The 24,138-nt window shown below is 41.2% G+C and overlaps 1 protein-coding gene across 1 annotated transcript in view; it reads right to left on the bottom strand.

Annotated features, from left to right (window-relative positions):
• Fndc3b (fibronectin type III domain containing 3B) overlaps window positions 1-24,138 on the bottom strand; it is a 273,184-nt gene that overhangs the window by 80,394 nt on the left and 168,652 nt on the right. Inside the window, exons 7-8 of the mRNA XM_090338767.1 lie at window positions 8,745-8,803; window positions 595-746 (exon numbers count right to left, since the gene is read on the bottom strand). Of these exons, the coding sequence (XP_090194893.1) occupies window positions 595-746; window positions 8,745-8,803 (211 nt within the window). The remainder of the gene's footprint in view (window positions 1-594; window positions 747-8,744; window positions 8,804-24,138) is intronic.

Here is a 24,138-nt window from a genome sequence, read left to right as displayed (position 1 = left end):
GTGTAGGTACCTATCCCTTAGCTTTTTCACTTAAGGCTAATGCTATGCCATTTGAGTGGATCTTTCAGATTTATTTTTTTATTATCAAGGTAATGTATAAAGGGGTTGCAGTTACATTCACCAGGTAGTAGGAGCATTACTTATCACATATCGATAAACCTTCCCATGTGATTGTCCCCATTTCCCTCCTCCCTCCTACTCCCAATCATCTTGTCTCCCCCACTCCTTCACTCCTTCCCTTTCCTGTTTCAAATAAATTGTTAATTCTTTTTTTTTTTTTTTTTTTTTTGCCAGTCCTGGGCTTGGACTTTCTCAAGGCTAGAGCTCTACCACTTGAGCCTCAGCACCGCTTCCGGCTTTTTGCTATGTATGTGGTACCGAGGAATTGAACCTGGGTCTTTGTGCATGCTAGGCAAGCACTCTACCACTAGGCCAAACTCCCGGCCCATAAATTGTTAATTCTTAAAAAGAAGTATTTAAATGAAAAATTGCAAGGCCTGAAACCTTTTTTTTTTCCTTTGCTTCGTATTTTTCTTTAACGATTCTAATATTGTAGTTAAGCAGCTAAGAAAAACACATGGGAAAAGGCGCTACCTGTAAATGATCTTGTATTTTCCATCACGTCCTTTGTCAGACAAGGCAACTTCGTAACTGTAGGGGAAGGAGAGCCCGCCATGAGGGCCACAGGACAGTCCTGCAGGAGGAGCCCAGGACAGCACCACTGCCCTTGCCTGGATGTTCGAAACCTGAGGGTTAGACAAACACGGCTTAGAAGAAGTCAAATCATTTCGCATGGATGATCACACACTTCCTTCTACCATGGAGATGGTCTTTGGAATCATCAGTAATGGTGTAAAATGATCAAGTACATTTCCGATAAGCAATTGTAACTATAAAGGAAGAAATTCTATATGGTATTCTTTCGTCCAAGTGCTGGTGTTCAAAACATGGTCCCTGCAGTATGTGACATTAGAATGCCAAGGTTCAATCAAGTCCAGTAGAATTCATAGTAACAATAATCAACCATGCCTGAGAAGTTCTGTCAAGGTAAAAAACTGAATGTGACAATCAATATTGTCAGGATGGCCACTGAATTCTGTGAAAGGAGTATCTACAGGCTCTTCCTGCGGGCCTTCAAGCCTTAGTCAGTATTCCATTGTTCCATTACTAACAATCATACCATGTTCTCTTAGTTATACAGATTCAACTCCCAGAGGAGCCCATATGTGGGAAACTGGAACCCAGAACTGGCATACTAGGGGACAGAAGTAACTATGAAAGTAGAGATCTCATCTTTTCAAGCTCTATTTAAAAAAAAAAAATTGTGCCAGTCCTAGGGCTTGAACTCAGGGCTGGAAGTTCACTTTGCTCATAGTTAGCACTCTACCCCTTGAGATAAAGCTCCATTTCTAGCTTTTTTTGGTGTATGATTAATTAGAGAAAAGAGTCTCATAGATTTTTCTGTCTGGGCCGATGCCCAATTATGACCTCAGCCTCCTAAGTAGCAAGGATTACTAGCATGAGCCGTTGACATGGGGCTATAAGCTCTGTTTTATTCTTTTAGGTTTAGCTTTCACCTGAGATTTCCCTTGAATAAAGCATCCTGAAAATTTAGATATACCTTTCCCTCCCTCCTGGCTTAAACTCTGAGACTGGGTGCTGTCCCTGAGCTGCTTCTTTTGGTTCAAGGTAAGTGCTCTACCACCTGAGCCACAGCACCACTTCCACTTCCAGCTTTTTTTTTTTTTAGTAGTAGTAGTAGTTTATTGGAGACGTGAGTCTCACAGAGTTTCTTGCCCAGGCTGGCTCCGAACCATAATCCTCAGATCTCAGACTCTTTAAGTAGCTAGGATGCAGGCATGAGCCATGTTCCTGCCTCAGTTGCCTACTTTTGAGCCTAGAGATCTCCAAAGTTCCAGATACATGAAATTTCTTTCAGCAATAAGAGATTTGTGTTCTGGCCACATTTTCCTCCTGGTACCAATATCACTAAACAGGGCATGACTTATTTGTAGACAGAATAATTATTTGAATTATTGTGTGTAGACAGAACTCCTTATGTATGTCAGTGTATTTGCTTAATTCTTTAACACACGAGCCAGTAAACCTGAGGTACTTAGTGTTATGTTTAATTTTCAACTTAAGAAGATGTTGTACTTTGAAGGGTTTTGTTTGAAATTTTAAAAAGGAGGCTGATGGGGTACTGGGAAGACATTTACCAGGTACCAACTTGCTGCTTTGCAGGATTCCAAGAACAATGAATGTATCAGCACTAATACTGCATGAGTTATGGCAGAAAACAGCATCATGTCACAAAACAGCTCAGCCATGTGCTAGTGCTCTCGATACCAAACACACACCTCCAAGTCACAGCCCTTCAAGCTCAATCTTTCATCAGCTCCTGCCAATATACTTACTTTTACTATTATTATTACTGTTTGTATTGGGGCTTGAACTCAGGGCCTGAGTTCTTTCTCTTAGCATTTTCTCTTAAGGCTGATGATGTTCTACTACTCCCAGCTTTTAGATGGTTAGTTGGAGATAAGAGTCTTATGGTCTCTCCTACCTTGATTGGTTTCAAACCACAATGCTCAGATCTCAGCCTCCTGAATAGTTAGGATTGTAGGTATGAGCCACTGGTCAGATTTCTGTCCCCTCCCCCTTAAAGCTTTGCTTATTCTTTCTGTAAACACGGGGACCTAACACATACAGTATCAGCAGCAACAATGCCTACCTTTTCCTTGGGTCTAGTAAGCCTCCAGGAGGGACACTATACAGTTGAACACCAGAATCTGGAACACAGCACCCCTCACCCCCTGCCACCCCCAAGCAGGGCTCTCTGGGCACTCAGCAGCCTTTTCAAAGGACAGTGGTCTTATGAACACTGCTCAAGCTAGGCAGCATGCTTCCAGAGTCCCCATGCAAGCTTCTCTTCCACCCACACTCCCACACACACCTTTCCATGCCTGCCTGCTTCTATCCCTGGCATTCTGAGGATGAGGCTCACTTCTACTTGAAGCCTGACCCAGGACATTATGGTCTTTCCAGAGGACATCTGTAGGGGGGCAAAGGCTCAGTGCCCAGTCAGTCTATTTACTCCAGTGTCCCAGGAGGTGATCCCTTACTGTGAGATTCGGGAGATAGGCTCAATTATCCCAGTGACCATGCCTCCACCTGAGCCCGAAACTACCAGTTTAGGCTTTCTGCGCCTGAACTTTCTCAGCATCTGTGAATCCTGAAGCCAAGTAGGGCATGGCTAATCTCTTCATTACAGTGACCACCATGGCTTCTAATTCACTTACCCCCCCCCCCAAGAAAGTTTAGCAGCCACAAAACTGACTTGCTAGAGCGTAACACACTGGCATAAGTTGATGTCAGTATCTTGTAACAGTGTTGGGAATGGTGACTTGTAGCTACAGAGTAACTATACTGATGTACTACGACACCAGTGGATCTATGGGAGGTGACCAGTGTAAACCTACAAATGAGATATTTAAACTGCTTTTAAGTGCCTGGAGGGATTCATAAAAATAGTCTCTACTTCTGATCACATGGTGATTAGAAATAAAATTGTGAGTGCACAAGTGATGAATCTACACTCTCACACAGACACTCGGTATGTAGTCCTTTCCTCTCTCTTTCCCCACTCTCTTCTGTTCATCACAGAATTCAGTACTACTCTATAGAAAATTATGGTTTTTATGCTCCCCATTTTTCATGTAGAAATAATATGCACTTTTTGGATCAAAAACATTTTCTTTTCTTCATAGTTATTTGACTTGTTATTGTGACCTCTTTCAAACTACTGCTTGGCACAAGTCTGGCCTTGGGGGTCAGCCATGTGAAGGACCCATGGAGTGATCACAGAGGCACTAAGAATGTGCCCTCTAGGTGATAACTGTCTTGGCATCTGAAGTCATCACCACAAGGAATCACATCACAAAGGAAAATCAATGTCAAAGGAACAGGTCAAAGAAAAGACATACTCTAATTTAAAATTTTCTGAATCATCTGCTTCTACACTTCGGATAGGCTAAGAGCCTTGGATTGGATCCCAGAGCAGCTGCTGTTTATCTTTCATGAAACTGCTTCTTGGGGGGAAGCAGTTCCTTCTCAGATCACACTTCTGGAACCGACAAGCCAATTGTTTCTGCAAGCTAAACACGCGTACATGAGAACGCAGCGCCACTATTCCAGGTTATGTTTATTTACATCTTCAAAATAAACATCCCACCAGGACAAGGGAGGCTACCTTCAGTGACACTGTCCAAGAAGGTCAGACTACAGGAGGCTGCAAGTGGCTGGTTCATTCTGATAAATCTGAGCTGATTTCTCTGCAACAGCAGTCAGTGGCTACAACAGGAAGGCCTTTAGGGCCCTTGATTGCTATAGTCCAGGACAAATGGCCAGTGTGGCATATACTATTTTAATACAAGTGGCTGCACAGTTGTATATTTACAGTTTCTGGGGCTCTCATGAATTAAACGTCAGTTGTTCAGAGAATTGGAAAAAAAAAAGAATTGAATTGACTTTCTCAATTCAAGGTGCCCACATTGCTCTATAAAGATGATGAGAATCCACAAGTCCTAGGTATTACTTCTGTACTTAAATCAAAGCATCTGCAAAACCTCAAAGAAAAGTACAAAAAGTCTTTTATTTAGAGGGGGAACCAGATCAGGAAAAGATCAGAAAACTACCAACCCCTTGAACAATCATGTTATCTGTTCTCTTCTGCAGAGCTGTGTCTTTCCCAGAATTCCAGTGTGGCAAGGCGTCACACATCTGCTTACAGAAATGGTCTAAGTATTGCATGGACAGTAAAGAACACACTTCTCAGACTTCTCAGATCCTTCCATGAAGTATTTATTTTCCTATCCTTCAAAGATGAGAAAACTTAGGCATGGGGCATAACTACTCAGGGTCACAAAGATAGCTAATAGCTGTGCTAAGTCCCAAATCTGAGTGGCCAATTGTGAACATGGGCTCTTCCCCTCCCTGCGGTGGCCTGGCAATCTGGCATGGCATTCCTCCATGCTGGCTGAGCAGTAGGCCCTGATTCCTGCCAACCTGCAGGCATTTACTCCACCTGCCAAAAGCCAGTCACCGACACTGTAGTATGCCACATGATTATTAGACAACATCTGTCAGGAGTTTGCGAAGGACCAAGCACAGTGTTCAGCAGTAGGGTCCCCAAGATAATCAAGACAACTCATAAATAAGAACTTTACAAAGATGGAGTAGGAGACAGGGAAAGAAGGAGGCAGAGGGAAAAAAAGAGAGGGAAACAAAATAACTAGGGAAAAGTGAGTGAGAGTGCCCAGAAACCTGTGAGTGTATTACCCTGCAAGTAATAAGGACTTTGTAGGCATGGTTAGAGCAAGGATCTTATGATGGGAAGATTATCCTGCACCATCCACACAGATCTACAGATCACAAAAGTCCTTATATGTGCACAAGAGGCAGGCAGGCAGGAGAGTTAGAGGAAGAGACAGGTCAGTGTAAGTGGAACTGAGGGATAAGACCATCGAGTTTAAGGTGGAGGGGATCATGGGCTACCGAATGCAGGATGCCCTTAGAAAATGGAAAAGCCCTCAGAAAGCAAAAGAGCCTTGCTCATTCCTTCAAGCTAGCTCAGGAAGACACACTTTGGACTTCATAACTTCCAGAGGGGTAACATAATTTTTGCTGTTGTTACTTATTGGTGCCAATACTGGGGCTTGAACTCAGGGCCTGAGTCCTGTGCTTTAACTGTTTCACTCAGGCTGGCGTACTAGCACTTGAGCCACATTTCTGCTTCCAGTTTTGGGGAGTTTCACTGACTTTATAGCTTGGCTGGTTTTGAATCATGATTCTCAGATCTCAGCCTTCTGAGTAGCTAGGATTACAAGTGTGAGCAACTGGTACCCAGTAAATTAAAAGTGCTTAAAGCCATTTGATTTGCAGCAATTTGTTCTAGAAGCAATAGGAAACTAACATAGTTGGGCATGGAGAGAAGTTGGGTTAATTAGCACAGCGCTCATAAATCCTTCACTTTCATGGATGTCTTCAGTGGGTATATCTTGGCTACATCTACACTGCCATCCACCTGACACAAGCAGGAAGCTTGTGTCAGCTCACACATGCTGAGAAGCAACTGGGTCCCAGCACACAATGACTTCCAATCAGGTGACTTCATTTATATCAAGGTAAGCTGTAAGCCCAACACTCAGTATTAAAAGAAGCATGATGCTGATCCCTAAGACTTCTTTATCCTCATCTACAAGTTTTTCAGCTCATCACCTGTAACCCTAGGTAACATGTTGCTTATGCAACAAGACTAATGAATATTCTTAGTAGTTCACATATTCAATGGACATATGAGAAAATGGAACAAGGTAAACTGAGGGGAAGGTGGGGTTAGGAGAGATGGGGAGAGACATGGGAGGGATGCACTGTACTCATAAACTGACATATTCAGTAGGGATAACTTGCTTATTTTAAACGTAAGATTTTAAAAGATCTCCGGTAGACTCACTATTATTTCTACCTAACCAAACCATTGCTCCTATTGAAATGCCACGTTTTGCCTCAATGTCTAACCTCCCAAACCATTTTGGAAATTTGGGGCAGGAAGCTGACTTGTCAGAACCCAGTGAAAATCTTTAGTTATGTAGCAAACCACCAGTATTTTCACTCTTCCATGATGGGAACATTGCTGCCGGGTTAGCTTGGGTTGGGCTCCACCTGAATCCATCTCTTTGTTTGGCCAAACAATAGTTTCCAAGTAATATAAATCAAAGTTTTCAGGTGACAATCTTACCATATGTTACCTTCTATCAGAGCTATGTACCAAGTCTTTCTATCTGCCCTGCTCTCAAGATGATGCTGAGTGAGGGAACAGGACCACTGAAAGAAAATATTGCTTTTATCTTACTAGTGTCTCAGAAATGGAGCCTGTGCCACTTGTTTGTGAAGACTTGAGGAGAAATGCCTGTGTACCTGTGTGCGCCATGTTGGCATGTAGCGCTGAAGTAGGGTGAGGAAGCACTGTGAGGAAGGGTATCCAGGGTGCTATTACCTGGCTTCCTGACTTTGCTTCCTTTGTTTTCCTTATGGAGTTTCCTTCTTCTTGCCGTCTTACAAATGATGTGCTTTCTTGATGATTCTGTCCTCAAGCCTTTTTGTGTTTCTTCCTATGCTCTACTTTCTGCCCCAGCCCTGCCATCCATTAGCAGTCATTCCTATGGCCATGGTCCTCCTCTCCTCTGTGGCTGCTCATGACCCTTACGAAACAAGCTCAACATGACTAAGCATGGTGCTGAAACCACAAAAGGGAACTAGAAGGCACTGGCGCCTGGAATTCTAGCTACTCAAGAGGAACAGGCCTGAGCATCTTGATTCAAAGCCAGCTGGGACAGAACAAGTCTGTGAGACTGAACCAGCAGAAAGCCAGAAGTGGAACTGTGAATTTACTGGTGGAATGCTATGCTTTGAACATAAAAGCCCATGGAGAGTGCTTACGTCCAAGATACAGCACGAAACAAAAAACAACTAGAGATGAACTTTACTTAGAGGGCTACAGATTACTCGGGAAAGATGGGAACAAATAATATTGGAGACCATGGAAGATGCATGCAGACATTGTGCCCCGTACATCTGGATTTAGTACTAGAGGCTACGAGGACATGGACAGTCATAGGGAAGGAAGTGTGGGGGGTGTTACAGGACACGTTTGAAACTGGAAGCCATGACATCCAGTATCTCTAACACCTTCCAGAATCATCTCTAGAATGGCTCTCATACTTGCCCCTCCTGATGTCATCCCCCAAATTCTGACCCCCAGAACCTTTGTGAGGACCACAGGAGAAGATTACTAATAATATTTCTTGCTCTAACTCATCTGCTTTCTGAGCATTTTGAAAATGTGGCCCTGATTACTGAACATCTTTGTTTAGTCCTTAGTGGAAGCCCATGCTTTCCCAAAGTAAGCTCAGAACCTTTAGCTCCACAAGGTCTCATTCCTTCCCAAACATGCCCCGCCTTGAGACCGTCAGAACACACCCCGGCTTTTACGTTTAGTCAAGCTCAACTATGCACCCTGAGGCATGGCTGGACTCTGGTTAGAAAGCCTCAGTATTAGAAACACATGAAGAATCAAGGGTACAACTCAGCTAGAGAACATTCCAGAGAATACTGGCTCTCTCCATTTCAGATGAAAGGTGGAATCAACATTCTGAAATCTTCACTTGACTTTCAAAGCACCTGGTAAAATCCAACTGACCACCAAACAATATCAATACTCTTAACAGCATTTTCCTTTTTGCTGAGCCCAATGTTGTGAGTTTATGTATCTCAGCTAATATTTAGATATCTTTTTCCCCTTAGGATTTACCTGGAAAACACATTCCAAATTTTTGAGGTTTTATAAAGCTATTGTTGCTACATTTACCCAGGTAAAAGGAAAACTGCTCTGTAGACTTAAGAAAATTTTTAAAAAAATGTATCCTTGGAAGGTGAGAGAATATCCAACTGTATCCAGGATCCTAAATAAAGAAAGCATTTCAGCACAGAATACCCTTCTTCTATATTTTCATGTGCCATTAATAACTGATGGAGACTGCACAGTTTATAAATAATCTTCGATGGGAAATGGTCCTTTTGCTTACTTACTGTGTGAGGAAAAAAGAACACACACACACACACATACACACACACACACACTTGAAATAAAGTATCTTTTGTGTTGAGAAATTCAGAAGACATACCTGTGGTTTCTCTATTCCGGAAAGAATATCTTGAACCTTCTTTACTTCCAACTCATATTCTGCATTGCAACAAAGGAAAAAGAAGACAGGAAAAACAGTATCATTAGAAAGCAATAAGGTTGACTTCCTTTCCCTAAGACCTAACCTAAGGCAATTAGGTTAAGTTCGTTACCTTTTACCAAAAAATTCTGGTATTAAAATCCTGATAAGGAAAGTCAAGAATGGGAATGTCTTTGAGCTAAGAGAAGTTTTCACTGTAGTTGTGAAAAATCACCAGTGGACTGTTGTAAGTGTTCACAATATTAAGGATTAACAAGAGTTCCACTTAATAAAACAACAAGGCATCAAAAGAGTCCACAATAGGAGTAGGGAGTTTGGGCTAGTGGTAGAATGCTTGTCTAGCACGCACTTGGGTTCGATTCCTCAGTACCACATACATAGAAAAAAGCCAGAAGTGGTGCTGAGGCTCAAGTGGTAGAGCTCTAACCTTGAGTAAGTCCAGGGACAGTGCTCAGGCCCTGAGCTCAAGCCCAGGATTGCCCTCCCACCCCCCCACCCCCAAAAGAGTCCATAACAGTGTAGACAGAAAGACCAACAGAGCTGTAAGCAGAGGCTAACGAAGAGATGACGGTGAAGACAGCGGTCAGGGCATGGAGGACTATGAGTTCATTTATGTAATTTGGGGTGTGTGTGTGTGTGTGTGTGTGTGTGTGTGTGTGTGTGTGTGTACCTGTGTGCGTGTGGTTGCAATTTTTATATTTGATAAGAGCTGAGTGTTTTAATGATAGGACAAAATCTTATCTGGAGTTTGAATCAGGAACTTAAGAAAAACTGTGAAATGACACCAGTGGTTCATGCTTATAATTCTAGTTGCTCAGCAGTCTGAAATCTGAGGATCACAACTCAAAGCCAGTCTGGGCAGAAAAGTCTGTGAGATTCTTACAGTCTGGGCAGAAAAGTCTGTGAGATTCTTATCTCCAATTAACTAGAAGTGGAATGTGGCTCCAATGGTAAAGTGCTAGCCTTGAGTGAATAAGTTCAAGCCCTACTACCAATGTGTGCACATATGTGCATACATACACACACACTCACACACCAAATAAATCCCACCATTAGGTCTGTTATGTGTCCTTGGTTTTGTTTTCACAATCCGTTCAAAATATCCTGGGCATGCTCACGTGTGGTCCACAGGAGCCAGGCTGTGGGGTGTTCTGAGGGTGCTGAGTTGCATTCATATCTCACTCACCATTTCCCAAGGTCCCCAGCACAAGCCCAGGGCTGTAACCAACACTTGAATTGGCAACCTCTGTATTAAAAATAACCAACACTTTGATTTCGCACCACTGGCAACTTTAACCTGGTTCAGTTGTTAAAAAGAAGAGTTTCTGCTAATGCTGATGGTTCAGACTTATAATCCTAGCTACTCAGCAGTCTGAGATCTGAGGATTCAAGTTCAAAGCCACCTCAGGCAACAATTTCCATGAGATTCTTACCACCCATTAATCAGCAAAAAGCCAGAAGTGCAAGTATGGCTCAAGTGATAGAGCTGCAGCATTGAATGCAAAAGCTGAAGGAATGAGTTCAAACCCCAGTACCAGCATAAAAAAAAAAAGAATTAAAAGATCTACAAGTAAGAATCCCCAGGATTATGTATTCAATATAATGTGTGAAAGAATGAAGAGGTAAGGAGCATGCTACGTTCCAGAAAACCTGTAGCTTCCCCTCCCACGTTGCCTGCATGTCCAAATAACAAGAGGAATGGCTATGCCCCAATCCAAATACAACGATCTCCTGACAGGAGTCAGAAATACAAGTGACAGATGTTTGGGCAAAATAACTTCCAAGAAGAGGTCGAGATTTTCCTTGTCCCTCTGGTTTTGATGACAATGACAAGAGCTGGTGTGTTCTGAGCACTCAGGTGTATGCTGGTTAAGGAACACGCATTTGTTCTAAGATGGACATATACTGCTCCTTTCTCCAGCAGGGGTTAGGCCTGAAGGCCCTATTCCACTGATTAACACTTGAAGGAGGAAAATAGAACTCCGAGCAGATGTGATTTCCCCAGGGCTACACGTCTAATAAATAGTCCCAAAGCAAGTAGAAACTTGGACTATATCCTAATGAGTTAACAGACATCTGGAAGTTATAAAGGAGAAAGGGTGTGTGTGTGTGTGTGTGTGTGTGTGTGTGTGTGTGTGTGTGTGTGTGTGTGAGAGAGAGAGAGAGAGAGAGAGAGAGAGAGAGAGAGAGAGAGAGAGAGAGAGAGATATGATTGATATTCTGGTGTCACTAAGAAGAGAGAGGAAGAGAAGGCAGCACTGAAGAGATTCTCTATGTCCCTAAAAGGGGTTTGCATTGGTTTTCAATTTTGTTTTTTTTTTTATTAAAAAAATCACCAAGTGTATAGAGCAAAGGCTCTGGAAGAGTGCCTATTCTTGTTTTTAAAGGGAGAATAAGCAAAAGTGGTATGAGTCTCTACTTATTTGACTGTTCAAATAAACACATGGTTCTGAGCAGACCAGCACTGCTGGGTCAGGGCACACTGAGCACTAGGCAGGAATTCCGGCTTTTCTCAAGGATCTGCTTACAAAAATTGAAGAGGCAAAGAGGCATACACATTTGCACCATATTTATTTAATGCTTTTACATTTGTGTTCTTTCCATAAGTTAAGAGGGTTAAAAAGGAAATAAATCCTTTGGACAACCAAGAGTGAAATAAAATCTGTTTAACTGACCTAAAGAGAAAGTTACAGTAAGTAACATGTAAAAAGTTCTTACATGCAAACTAAGTGTCTGGTATGAAAATGTGGAAATTCCTAACTCTACCACCTAAACTATAAGTTAACTGAGTCTCTGATCCCTCTAACACCAGGCATAGTCAATCAATGATCACCTTTTGATGAAATAAGTAGCTTTGGAACTTGCCTCCATGGATGGAGATTATAATAGAGTAGCCATAATCCTGTTTGTAAGCATACACATATCCTCTCCCTCCCTCCTTCTCTCCCTCCCTCCCTCCCTCTCTCTCTCTCTCACACACACACACACACACACACACACACACACACACACACACACACACCCCCCCGAGTGGGCCAAAAATAAAAAAGGAAGAACAGCTTATCCCCTCTCCCCCTGCCCACCCCCCAAAAAAGAAAAAAAAAAAACAACAAGAGAAATTAGCATAGTAGAGATTCGCTTTAGGACAGTTCCCTCTTTCCTAAAGAATTTTGCCTGTGCCAACTGAACAGAGATGTCCTAGCTTAGGGACAAAAATGTAAGGCACTAGTGCAAGGCTCTTTCAGCATTAGCAGGGCTTCCCCCACAGAATGGATTCCCTCTGGTGTACAGCAAGCCCATTAAGTTTATAAGCCAATCTTGAAAAACAACTTCATATTTCTTTCTCCTCATGTTGAAGCTGCTATGGAGTAAGCAAACAGAGAAAAAAATCATTCTTCTCTCAGCTTCAATTTTGTTGGCAGCTGGCTGGTTAGATGCATACGAAGCTGGCCTTCAGAGAAAAAAAAAAAGTCATGATATTCAAAGTACATATGTGAAAATGGCCTGGCAACCTGGGGATGGGATGGGGTCAGGAGAGATGGGAGAATCATGAATTATGAGAGGGACACTGGTCAAAATGCATTGTACTCATGCACTGAAATGTGAGAGCAAATCCTTAGTAGACAGATGGTGGGGGGGGGGGGGAGGAAGAAAGAACAGAAGAAAAGGAGGAAGGGAGAGTGGGAGAGAAGGAAAGAAGCACTTTCCTGCCAAGGAGTCTAGCTCATTGGTAAATGTGGGATAAGAGGCTCTAGAGAAGGCATATGCTGTTTTGCAGGGATAGGCCCCCTCTAGAGGTGGGACATTTAATAAAAGTATGAAAACACTCAATGAACCAAGAAACAACCCATTTAGAAATGTCAAGAAAGAGGAAAGTGGGGCTCAGCTCAGAGATTCAAGTCTTTCCTCCTCTCAAAACAAAGCTCCTACCATGAAAACAAAGCAAGGGGAAGGTAAAAATAAAAATACACAAGCAAAGCAAATACGGGGGCTGGGGGGGGGGGAGCCCAACTCCAAAACCACACACATAGAAAGAAGATGTGTCATGTGAAATCTAAACTTTCCATAAATAATGGTTTTCATAGTTGCTCCAAAAAGAAGTGTAAGTTCAGACTGTTTGAATAACTGTAAGGTCTAAACTCATTAAAATATCCCCTTTTATAAACACAAGTCTCTTCTTTGGTTGGTTTCACATTTTTTCCTTTTTAGCAAAGCAGCAGAGCTGCCCATTAGCTGCTAGCTATAGAATGGATTCAGGACTGTGAGAGTGCTTTCATTCCAGTGATATGACATTCCCTCTGACCCTTTCTAATTCACATCCCCAGGCTCGTGGGCAAGATACTCCTACCATAACATCATATGGTATCTCCAGACTAGCCAATGGCCTGACAGAACTGCTCTCTTGAACAAATCTACAAAACAAAACACCTGAGGGATTGAAAATATGCAGTCTGGCCACACCCAGGGTATGGGTGTGGGTGTGTGTGGGGGTGGGGTGGGGATAACAGTCAATGGATGAAAGAAATAAGTGAACAGAAAAAACCCACTTTTGGTTGAAAAAGTGTTCAACAATAAAGACAAACTAGCTACCTAGGTAAGTCTATTAATGTCTATCAGAATGACCTGGGAAAGATAAGAGTGTTTTGTAGACGCGTTTCTGTTGGGAAAAATAATTGGCTGCTGTCAGCTTTTTATTTGCTTCTCTTCCTATGTTAACAGAAAACTAGGGAATCAGTAAATGCATACAAGAATAGCACTGATTACCTAACAATGTTCTTCTACTTAGTGATTATGATCCTACAGGTAATGCTCTTAATTAAACACTAAAGACATCTAAAATAGACCAAAATAAAAATATTTGCACAACTTGTTATACAAACAATCCCTCAAAGGTAAATAACTTAGAAATATCTCCAGAGATCAAAAACCTTGATCAAAAATACCAATATAGCTAGGTGGTGGCTGATACCTGCAAGTCTTAACTACTTAACAGTTCAAGGCTGGCCTGGGCAGAAAAGTTCACAAGACCCCTTAAAAATCCATATGTAAACATAGTGATTGTCATACCACACTTGAGGTAGGCTAACCAAGGGAGGTTGAATTCAGCTCAAGTCCACTCCTCGGCAGGAAGAGTGATCTAAAAATAGAGCTAGAGGCAAGGCAGCGTTGTGCATTATGCTACCATCCTAGCAGGCCTGGGGTTATTGAGTTCAAATCCCAGCAACCCCATTCTTCCTATACTCTCTCCAACCACACAACAAAAATAAGCATCTTACTATTCAGCTGGCCTTCAAGTGATTAATCTATCTGAAGTGCTGAAAGCTATCCTTGGGAATACTAAGCTGTGAACACTGCAGAAGAACGTAGCTGGCAGGTTGTATGGCTATGTTGTATGAAGCTGCATTCCAGTCTACAAAAGTAGTTGTAAGGTGGCTTGGGTTCCAAATACATTCTGGAACCCGAGGGAAAGGAGAGATGAATTCCTTTTGCAGGTGGAATGCTCAGCTGGACAAGGAGGATGGCCAGAGAATGCAAATGGGACAACCAGGGCTTATTTCCTCTCAGCTTGTGTGGCTTTTTCTGGAATTCCATTAAAAAATGACTTTTTCTTTCTTGGCTCATGCTTTGACCTAAAGTTCTACCAGAACAAGGGCAGATGGGCCCCCTCGGGCAAAGGCTGTGCTGCCCCTTTAAGCAATAAGAAACCCAGAGGTACTAAGTTGGAATACATTTTGTGATTTCTCTATTAACTGAAGATTTGTCTTTCAAACACCATCTTTGAGGTCAACTATATTAAGATTCTGCCTAATATTTACATTTCTGTCTAATTCTGTATTTACTATTTCAAAGAAGGCAAAATCAGATATGTGCACAGAAGTAGAAAGAAGCAACTAATACATTCCACAAAAATGAATGAAGAATTAAGTAGACATGGCTGTTTGGTGAGCCCGTCTCAAACACCAGCCATCACTTTTCTTTCACCCTTCATATCTGAACAGCTTAATAGAAAGCAAAGCTAGGCCAGATATAGTTGCTTTATTTTGAGGGAAGGCTCAAATCCATGACTACCTAGGGAGGCTGGCGCCCTCCCTGGGTGTGACCACGAAAGCAGTTTTGCTAATCACAGGATAGAAAACCCTAAAAGGTAATTAAAGTTTATGCACTGCCATCTACAAAAGTTTCCACTATATGTCGATGCATTAAATCTTGGCATGCCACATTGAAAATTTTCCAAGTAGCTTACTGAGTATTTTTTTCAGAAGTATGAGGACCGTCAAGAAGCATCCACTGAGCACTGTACTTTAAGACGATGCAAATGAATGAAAATTTTAGTATTTCTACCACCTACCTATTCAGCAAGTTTTGATCCCTTTCTATACTAGTATCCTTAAAAATGTCTTTGTATGGCTAAGCTTTTTGGAGATGGACATTCAGACTATCCCAAGAGCTCAGAACATCAGCTTATGAAAGAATGAGACCCAGAGTTAATGTCATACACTAGGCATCTCATTACAGTTCTGGAATATGGAAAGGTCATAACCACATTACACAACTTCTCCCACTCAGGAAATCAGTAAGGGGCACATACAAATGGCTCTAGTCACCAGGCAATAAATGTTTATGGGTGACAGTAGCCATGTATTCTGTCATCCATAGGGTATCATGGTTCTAAATTTGACAGATATTCCCATTTATTTTCAGAGAATCTGTAAATGCAAATGTTATACAAAATGGATTAATTTATAAGTATATGTATTCTGAAGTAGACCTACAGATAAGCTTTTTAGCACTACCAAAGCTGGTACACATAGTTTCCTATGTTGAAACTATTTTTTGATGGAATGGTGTTGGGAAGGAACTGAGATTAGATGAAGTCATAAGGATGGAGCCTTCACCCACAGGATTCATGTCCTTAAAAAAGTCTTGATCTAGATGAGGGCTGGGGTGGGGGAGGGAAATGGGGACCAAGACATGAGAAAGGGTATCAATGTATGTGAAGTCATGCACCTTCTATCTTACGAATATAATGTAACCCTACTATTAATTACAATAAAAAAGTTGATCTCCTAGGGGATATATTGGATTGTTGTCTATAATTCCCCCATCTTCTCCTCTTCATTGCCTTTGATTCCACCCCACTCCTTTCCAGTAGCTACTTTCTGGTATTTTATTTTGCTGAATTTTGATTTTGAGTTTCTAAGGAATTACACTATTTGAGATCTTCCCTTGAATCTATTTCAGTATAGTATACATTTGTACAAGCTTTCATACCAGCTGTACTTGTAGGCTTTCTCAAGATTTTTTTTTTTGGGGGGGGGCCAGTCCTGGGCCTTGAACTTGGGGCTTAGGCACTGTCCTTGGACACGTTTTGCTCAAGGCTAGGGCTTGACCACTTGAGCCACAGCACCACTTCCAGCTTTTTCTGTGTATGTCATATGGAGGAATCGAACCCAGGGCTTCACGCATGCTAGGCCAGCACTCTGCCACTAGGCTACCTCCTAGCCCCTTAACTTATACAAGTTTTTAAGCTAAATCAGCTTCCACATGTAAGGGAAAATATTTATATTTTGTCTCTCTGGGCCTGTTTAACTTCTCTTAACATAGGAATGGATAAGGGAAGGTTGGGTGAGAATGTTTAAAGGGGTGACACTGACCAAGACATATTCTATTTCTAAACTGCTTTATTAATGGCAACTCCTTTGTACAACTGTTTGAAGATAGTAATTTTAAAAAACTGCAGCCAGGCACCAGCGGCTCACACCTGAAATCCTAGCTACTCAGGAGGCTGAGATCTGAGGACAGTGTTTCAAAGCCAGTTCAGGAATGAAAGTCCATGAAACTCTTACCTTCATTTAACCCCAGAACACCAGAAGTGGTGCTGTGGCTCAAGCGGTAGAATGCTAGCCTTGAGCTGAAGAGCTCAGGGACAGTGCTCAGGCCCACAGTTCATGCCCCACAACCGATCCCCCCAAAAAATTCTTGAGAAAAAGCCTGCAAGTTTTTTCAGTCAATTAAGATCATGAGAAGTTATGCTCTCTGAATCAGAACACAGACCCTTACCTGACACTAAATCTACCTATACTTTGATTGAGGACTTTTCAGTCTTCAAAAGTGTAACTAATAAATATTTATTGTCTAAACCATTAGGATTATGATATGTTGTTATAGTAACCTAAGCTATACTAAGCAAACAACTATTTGGATTAACCGACTGTTAACAAATCAATATTTCTGTGTTCCTCCCTCCCTTATTACAACTAAAAGAACACAAATGGATAAAATCAAATCTATAATCCATATTTAAAAGTTTCCACATTTTTCAAGTAACATTTTTAGTATTTTTCCCCTCAAGAGATTGAAGGTGGTATTATTTGACAAATTTCATTGTTTTATTAATCTAGACCAAAAATTCTTTATGCTTTTGGTTTTGATATAGATGATGGCTCTGGCAGAGTCCAGTCTTCTTATAAAACACATCTCTATCAAAACTGTGTGACTGTTTCCTCATGATTAGATACAGGCTGAAATCCTTTGGCAAGAATTACGTAACTTTGTACCTCCTGTCCTATGACAGGGGAAACTGCCCTGTGGTTTGAACCATTTAGCAATACTCATTTTGAATCCGCTGCTTGAGGAGCTACATAACAGCTTCCTCTACAGTTGGAGTACTTTACCCTTTTAACAAATAGCTAGGAGAAAGCAATCTTTGCTGGAACATTACATTAGAAGTTGTAGCATTATAAACCTGTCAATTTGTCATCTCACTTTTTAAAAGTATCCATGAATTCACATTATTTTTGTATTCGATGTGCTAAAATGTAGAATCCCCCATTATCATGACCACTTTGTGAAAAGTTAAGTTTGTCTCAAGTGTAGCCAAGAGAATCCTATCCCCCTAGGTCCCCTCCTACGTGCGCCTGATTGTGACACTTGTTACCTGCTAAGTGTTTTGGTTTAATGGTACGTGGCTAAAGAGTAAGAAAATGGAAAATGTACCTAGTCTAAAGGGAAATCTGTTTATAACAGAAATTTATCTAGCTATTTTGGATTTTTTTCCCCTGTCCTGGAGCTTCAATTCAGGGCCTGGGCATTATCCTTGAGCTTTCTCACGGCTAGCTCCCTAAAACTTGAGCCACTACACCTGTTCCAGCTTTTTATATTTCTTCTGTGTATGTGGTACCCAGGAATCGAGCCCAGAGTTTCATGCATGCTAGGCAAGCACTCTACCACTAGGCCACACTCCCAGCCCTATTTTAGATGTTTCAAAAGCTACTCTTGCCCAGAAATTTTCTTATTTAAATGGGGCTACAAGTAGAAAGAAAATGAAGTAAAACCAAACCATTATCCCAGAAGACATCATAAAGCACCATCTCAAAATACACCAAATTAGAACTACAGAAACTCAGATATGAACTACAGTAAACTTCAAGTCAAAACCATCAAACATATTTGGCTCATCTTGGATTGTGTAATTTCTGCTCTTAATTTAATCTAATTATGGTTTATTCCTTGTTCTTCCAAATCAACATTTTACTTTTGAAAAAGATGATCAAAACAGACGGCACCATCTGCTCCAGTCCAGAAAAGAAAATGGGCCATCTTTTAAATGCATTGATCTGAGAAATGAACTAAAACAAAGATACTCAGCCCTCATCAGGACTATCCCTGAGACGATCCCAGCCAAGATACTGGTTTCACCAGTGGGGTCCACTCTGTGAGCCAGAGCCCTGGCTCATAAAATCTTCCATATTTTTCTCCAACATGTATGTGACCAAGACCCCCCTCACACACATCCAAGGTTACTGTTAAAGAAGTCTTGTTTGCAATCCTCTATTCTATGCCAAAATTATATATATGAAATTTGTTCTGTCTCATTCTAAGTGTATCATAAAATTAAATTATGTAGAAGTTAGGCACTTGTGCTTCCTGTATAAAAGAGTTCATCTTGGGTGGGCCATGTTGATGGCTGGATCTCTATTTTCCAAAGGGCTATTCTTATTCAATATATGGTATAGACTTTAAAAGGGTCCTCTGAATGTATACTGTCCCACGCTCTCAGAATGACACTAGTGTTACCCTAAAAAAAAAAATCCAATTATAAGGTTTAGAAACTAGAAAACAGGTTCATACCTGTCACCTTGGCTATGTGGGAGGCACCATGGTAGGTAAAACAATTTTACTTTAGAGAGACAATTTAATCAGCAATGAGATTGCTAGACTCCTTGTTTCAGTACAAAATAATTATACCAGAAGCTAAATAACAATCTATACTACTGTTTCCATTGCACATTCAGTTACAGATGCTCAATTTGGAATTCCAAAGAGAAGCTACCAAAATTTACTTCACAAGCTGATCTAAGAAAAGAACACTTCCTACGGTAATTCTTCAGACTGCTTTAGGCCTATGTATTGGCAACACAGTACTGCCCCCCTATACACACACACACACACACACACACACACACACACACACACACACGTATAAAAATACAGCACTGGGGCCAGGAGTTTGGCATAGTGATATAGTGCTTGCCTAGCATGCACAAAGACCTGAGTTCAACTCCTTGGTATCACATACATAGAAAAAGCCAGAAGTAGTGTTGTGGCTCAAGTGGTAGAGCACTAGCCTTGAGAAAGCCCTAAGACCGTGATGGTTTCAAGCCAGAACACTGAGTACCAGACAATAATTACTTTTGAAGCATATGTTAGAAAGATGGTTACCAGTAGCTGTAATCCTAGATACTCAGGATGTTGACATCTGAGGACTATGATTCAAAACCAGTCCATGTAGGAAAAACCTTTAATTTCCAATTAACCACCAAAGAAAAAAGTCAAGTGTAGTAAAGTACCAGCCTTGAGTGAAAAGTATAAATGACACAGCCCAGTGTCCAGGCCCTAAGTTCAAGCCTTAGTACTGGCACTAGTACTGGTACAAACAAAACAAAACAAAACTAAACTAAACATGTTGGAATCTTCCTGCAGCTGGTTGTGGCTTTTGGAGAAAAAGCACATACTGATTCCAAAAGAACAGAGCTTTTGTTGGCCAGTAACCTACAGCTATTTACTAAGTTGCTTCACCTGAAATATCTCTGTGTTTTAAGCAGCTAGTACAGAGTTCATCCATACTGCTCAGCTGGCTTCTGACTCTGTTTCCCTACATTTGCACACATTTAGTAGCCATTTCTCTGAGTTCTTCAGGAAGGATAAGGACTTGTTAAACAGAGTAAGGGACCCTAATTTTATTCTCCCTCCTTTTAAATCAATAGTCATTAAAGTATAAGTAATTAAGTAAGCTGAATGGGCATACCTAATTGGACCTTTTTAACAGTCACTGAGAAGAATTTTCTTCTCTGGCCTATACATGTGCATGTGCGTGTGCATGTGTGCGTGTGTGTGTATGTGTGTGTATAACAAATTATACATATATATTACAAATTATACATAATATATATTATAAGCCAGAAGAAAGGAAATCCTGGAGCGCAGATTTGGGGGTGGGGGTGAGGAATGTAACTGGAAGCAGAGCCACTAAAGAAGGCATGGCTAGGTGAATTGTATACACAGATCAGGAATTACTTGTAGAACTGGACATAAAGAAAAAGCTGGAGAAATGGGTGGGTTCCAGGGTTTTCAACAAAAAGTTGAACTGCCCAGTTGCAATCACTGTGAACTAGTCTTCATCATTTAAACTTCCAAACCATTTCTACGTTTTGAGTGAAACAGAAGCCTTTTTCTGTGTTTATTTTGTTGTGCCTCTGTTTAGTTAGTTATTAAAATAGTTGGTTTCTAATTTAAAATTCTGGGTAGGAACTGGAGGTGAGGCCATCCCAGTAAAAAAAACCTAGTACATAATGTTCATCATCTCCAACAACTAAAAAGATCACAAATGAACAGGATTTCTATTCCAACAAGATAAAGGGAAATAAATGAGAGAAAAAAATAAAGGAGTTCTGAGCAGTTCTGGGGTGAAGATTGTGAAATTATAAGCTGCTCACCAGCTGTGCTCCTAATCCTCCATAATAGCTTCAGCTTGCACAAGTCCATGAGAATCAAGACATCTTCCAAATTTCAATTTTACATTGGTTGCCAGGACTGAGTTTGAGACATGAGTCTCCAGTGAAAGCAGCACAAAGCTGATTTCACCAGCAGGTGTTAACTTTCATAGCAGTAAAAGGAAATGAGAAGATGGAGTATGTGGGAAGAAAGGAATTAAGTAGGTTCCAAGATGATCCCCCTGGGTTTTCAAAGGTTTTATTCTCTCTCCAAAGCCCAGAGGAATAAAGAATATTCCTCTGAAATGTAAAAACAAAAATTTCCTACAATAAGTAAAAATCAGCATGGAAACTAAAAAAAAATTAGACTGACTCTGGCAGCTCATACCTATAATCCTGGCTACTCAGAAGGCTAAGATCTGAGGTGCACAGTTTGAAGCTAGCTCAGGCAGAAAAGTCCATGAGATACTTACTTTCAATTAACCACCAAAATAAAGCCAGAAATGGAGCTGTAGTGCAAGTAAAAGAGTGTTAGCCTTGAGCAAAAGAGCTAAGGAACAGTGTCTAGACTCTGAATTTAAGCCTAGGCCAACACAATAAATAAATTAGGTATTAATGAAATAAAATAAAAAGATCATGTCTTGCTTCATCTTAGATTCCCGAAAATGTAGCTATGTCTTCCTGTGGAAACTTCCCACCACCTCTGCGTCTCTGGATGCTGGTCAGAGAAGGCCCAAAACTTATGATGGATCCTCAGATGTTCATTCACAACCAAGAGTACTCACTATATTTGATTACTTTTAAACATCAAAATGCTTTTCCTATCCCCTCTCATGTTGATATGTATAGCAGAAGAGAAGGAATAACTCCTGCATCTTTAAGTTTGGTGAACATTTGCTTTGGGAGCAAACACATTTTAATATCTCTTATATTTTCAGTTCAAACTGTTGGATTTTTTTTAAAGCTGGTCCCTGCTTAAGTGCACCGATTATGCAGACCCAAATGATGATAGACAATTAGGAGTTATAGGATTTGCTTCCTATTCATGTTTTCTGCTAGAGACAAGCTTATATCCTGGGTTAAGAATCACAGAGTTAACTGGGTACCAGTGGCTCATAACTATAGCTACTCAGGAGGCTAGGATCTGAGTTCGAAGCCAGCCTGGGCAGGAAAGTCCTTGAGACTCCAATTATTCACAGAAAAAGATAGAAATAGGGCTCAGATTCAAGTGGCAGAGTGCTCACCTTGAGCAAAAGAAACTTAGGGACAGTACCCAGACCAAGAGGCCAAGCCCCAGAACCAGGAAAACAGACAATGAAAAAAACCCACCTACTTTACATCATCTACAATATTATCAGGGCCTTGGTGAGGGACCAGCCCATTGATCCAGACTGCTGGCACACTCAGGATCTAGTAAGGTCTGCTTTCAGAACACTAATTCTCCCAGCAGAACCTCCTCCTCTGCCTTGAACTTTGTTACTATCTGGAAGGTGATGACTCCCCATTTTTATTTCTGGCCCAGACTTAAAATTTACTCTACGGACTTGCTCCTAAGAGCATGGTGACCCATTGAGGTTGCTTTCTGGCAGAGAAACAATAGGCCAGCACAAAATGGTCAAAAGCTCAGATTTTATGGCAAGCCCCAATAATTAGAAAGGAGTATTTTCATCTTGTAACAGAATAACAGCATATGAAACCTTTCAGAACATAGAAGGCGCTGGCTAATAGAAAAAGAAGTGGTTTTTACAAGGGTTAACAAAATCAAAACTACTGAGAGCTGGTGGCTAAGTATCCCCAAACCATACAAAGCAAATTAATAGTTTAGAAAAATATCTGAATCAGCTTCTCTGAAATGCTTGCTACTAGGCAGGCAAAAGTACATGCGATACGTGCGTCAGGCCTTGGTGATTCAAGTCTGCAACACTTGTTACTCAGGAGGCTGAGATCTGAGGATCACAGTTCAAAGCCAATTGGGACCAATTAATCTCCAATTAACCAGCAAAAATCTGGAACTAAAGTGGTAGGGAGGTAGAAAGGTGGAGTGGTGGAGTGCCAACCTTGAGTGCAAAAGCTAAGGAACAGTGTCCAGGCCCTGAGCAAGCCCAAGTGATCTCTCTCTCACACACACACACACACACACACACACACACACACACACACACACACACACACACACACGCACTTCCTGAGTGAAGTTTTAATTTGCAGAATGAAGCACAACAAAGATTAAATAAGCAAAACCACAAAACTCCAAATCTTACCTGAGGGTAAAGGCTAATATTAGAAATAATATTAGACTACCAAAACTAAATACAGGCACCAGGAGAGGCTTGTCTTTATTAACAAAGAAGTTGGTGATGAGTGATGACAGTTTCCCACATGGATCTGGCAGGAAGGAGGTACAAGACCTCATTCATAAGAAAGGCCTTCATTTGTGGGATAAAATAAGGCTTAGCAGTGAATTTTTATCCAGTGTTTCAGTTCCTCAAATAAGCATTTTTATACTGATGGTTCTATGTGCTAGCCAACTCTGGCATTCAAACACATACAGCAAATTATCTGGTAACACTGTCCAACTGCAATGGAATTCTGTATTTTAAAGCAAGTCTTATAAAATGAAAAATTGTTACATAAAAAAGTAAATGCAGCTATTTGTATTATCTATAAAAGATGTTTGGAAGTTCCATTTGATGCGCTCTGTATTTGAACTTCTGCTTACTCCAATCTGCTTCAGATGCACTTGAGAGGCAATGTTGCCAGAGAGAATACAGAAACCACACACAGATGAATATGAAGAGGTCAGCTGCTGGTGAGAATCGAGAAAAATACTGCAAGAAGAGAGATGTAGCAGGAGTAACCTAAGATGGCTTCAGTGATCCAAAACCACTCAGGTAATGCCAGGAAGAGGTTCGACACGCCAAGGAAGAGTTAAGAAAACTCTTCAAGGGGAGAACAGAATGGCTGAAGGTCATTAGACAGGTAAGGCCTCCTTTATTAGGAGACCTAATTAGGAAAGAGGCTCAAGTTCCTCAGGCTGATTTGGCTGGAGCCCCTGAAGTTGTAGAGGCAGACCAGCAGTCACTACCAGACAGGGACATGTATATGTGCATGCACGTATGTTCCTGGGGCTTGAAGTCAGGGCCCTGTGCTCTTGCTTGGCTTTTTTGCTCAAGGATGATGCTTTATGACTTGAGTCACAGCTGTATTCCCAGGTTTTTTTTTTGCTAGTTAATTAGGGATGAGAATCTCTTGGATCTGTCTGTTTAGGCTGGCTTCAAACTGGGGTCCTCAGACCTTAGCTTCCCTAGTAGCTAGAATTACGGGTGTGAGCCACTGGTGCC

The sequence above is a fragment of the Megascapheus bottae genome, chromosome 1 (genome assembly GCF_031878675.1).
Source record: "Megascapheus bottae isolate mThoBot1 chromosome 1, mThoBot2.hap1, whole genome shotgun sequence".
Classification (NCBI taxonomy): Eukaryota; Metazoa; Chordata; class Mammalia; order Rodentia; family Geomyidae; genus Megascapheus; species Megascapheus bottae.
Note: the sequence above shows the minus strand (reverse complement) of the source record. Positions and strands in the feature narration are given on the sequence as shown.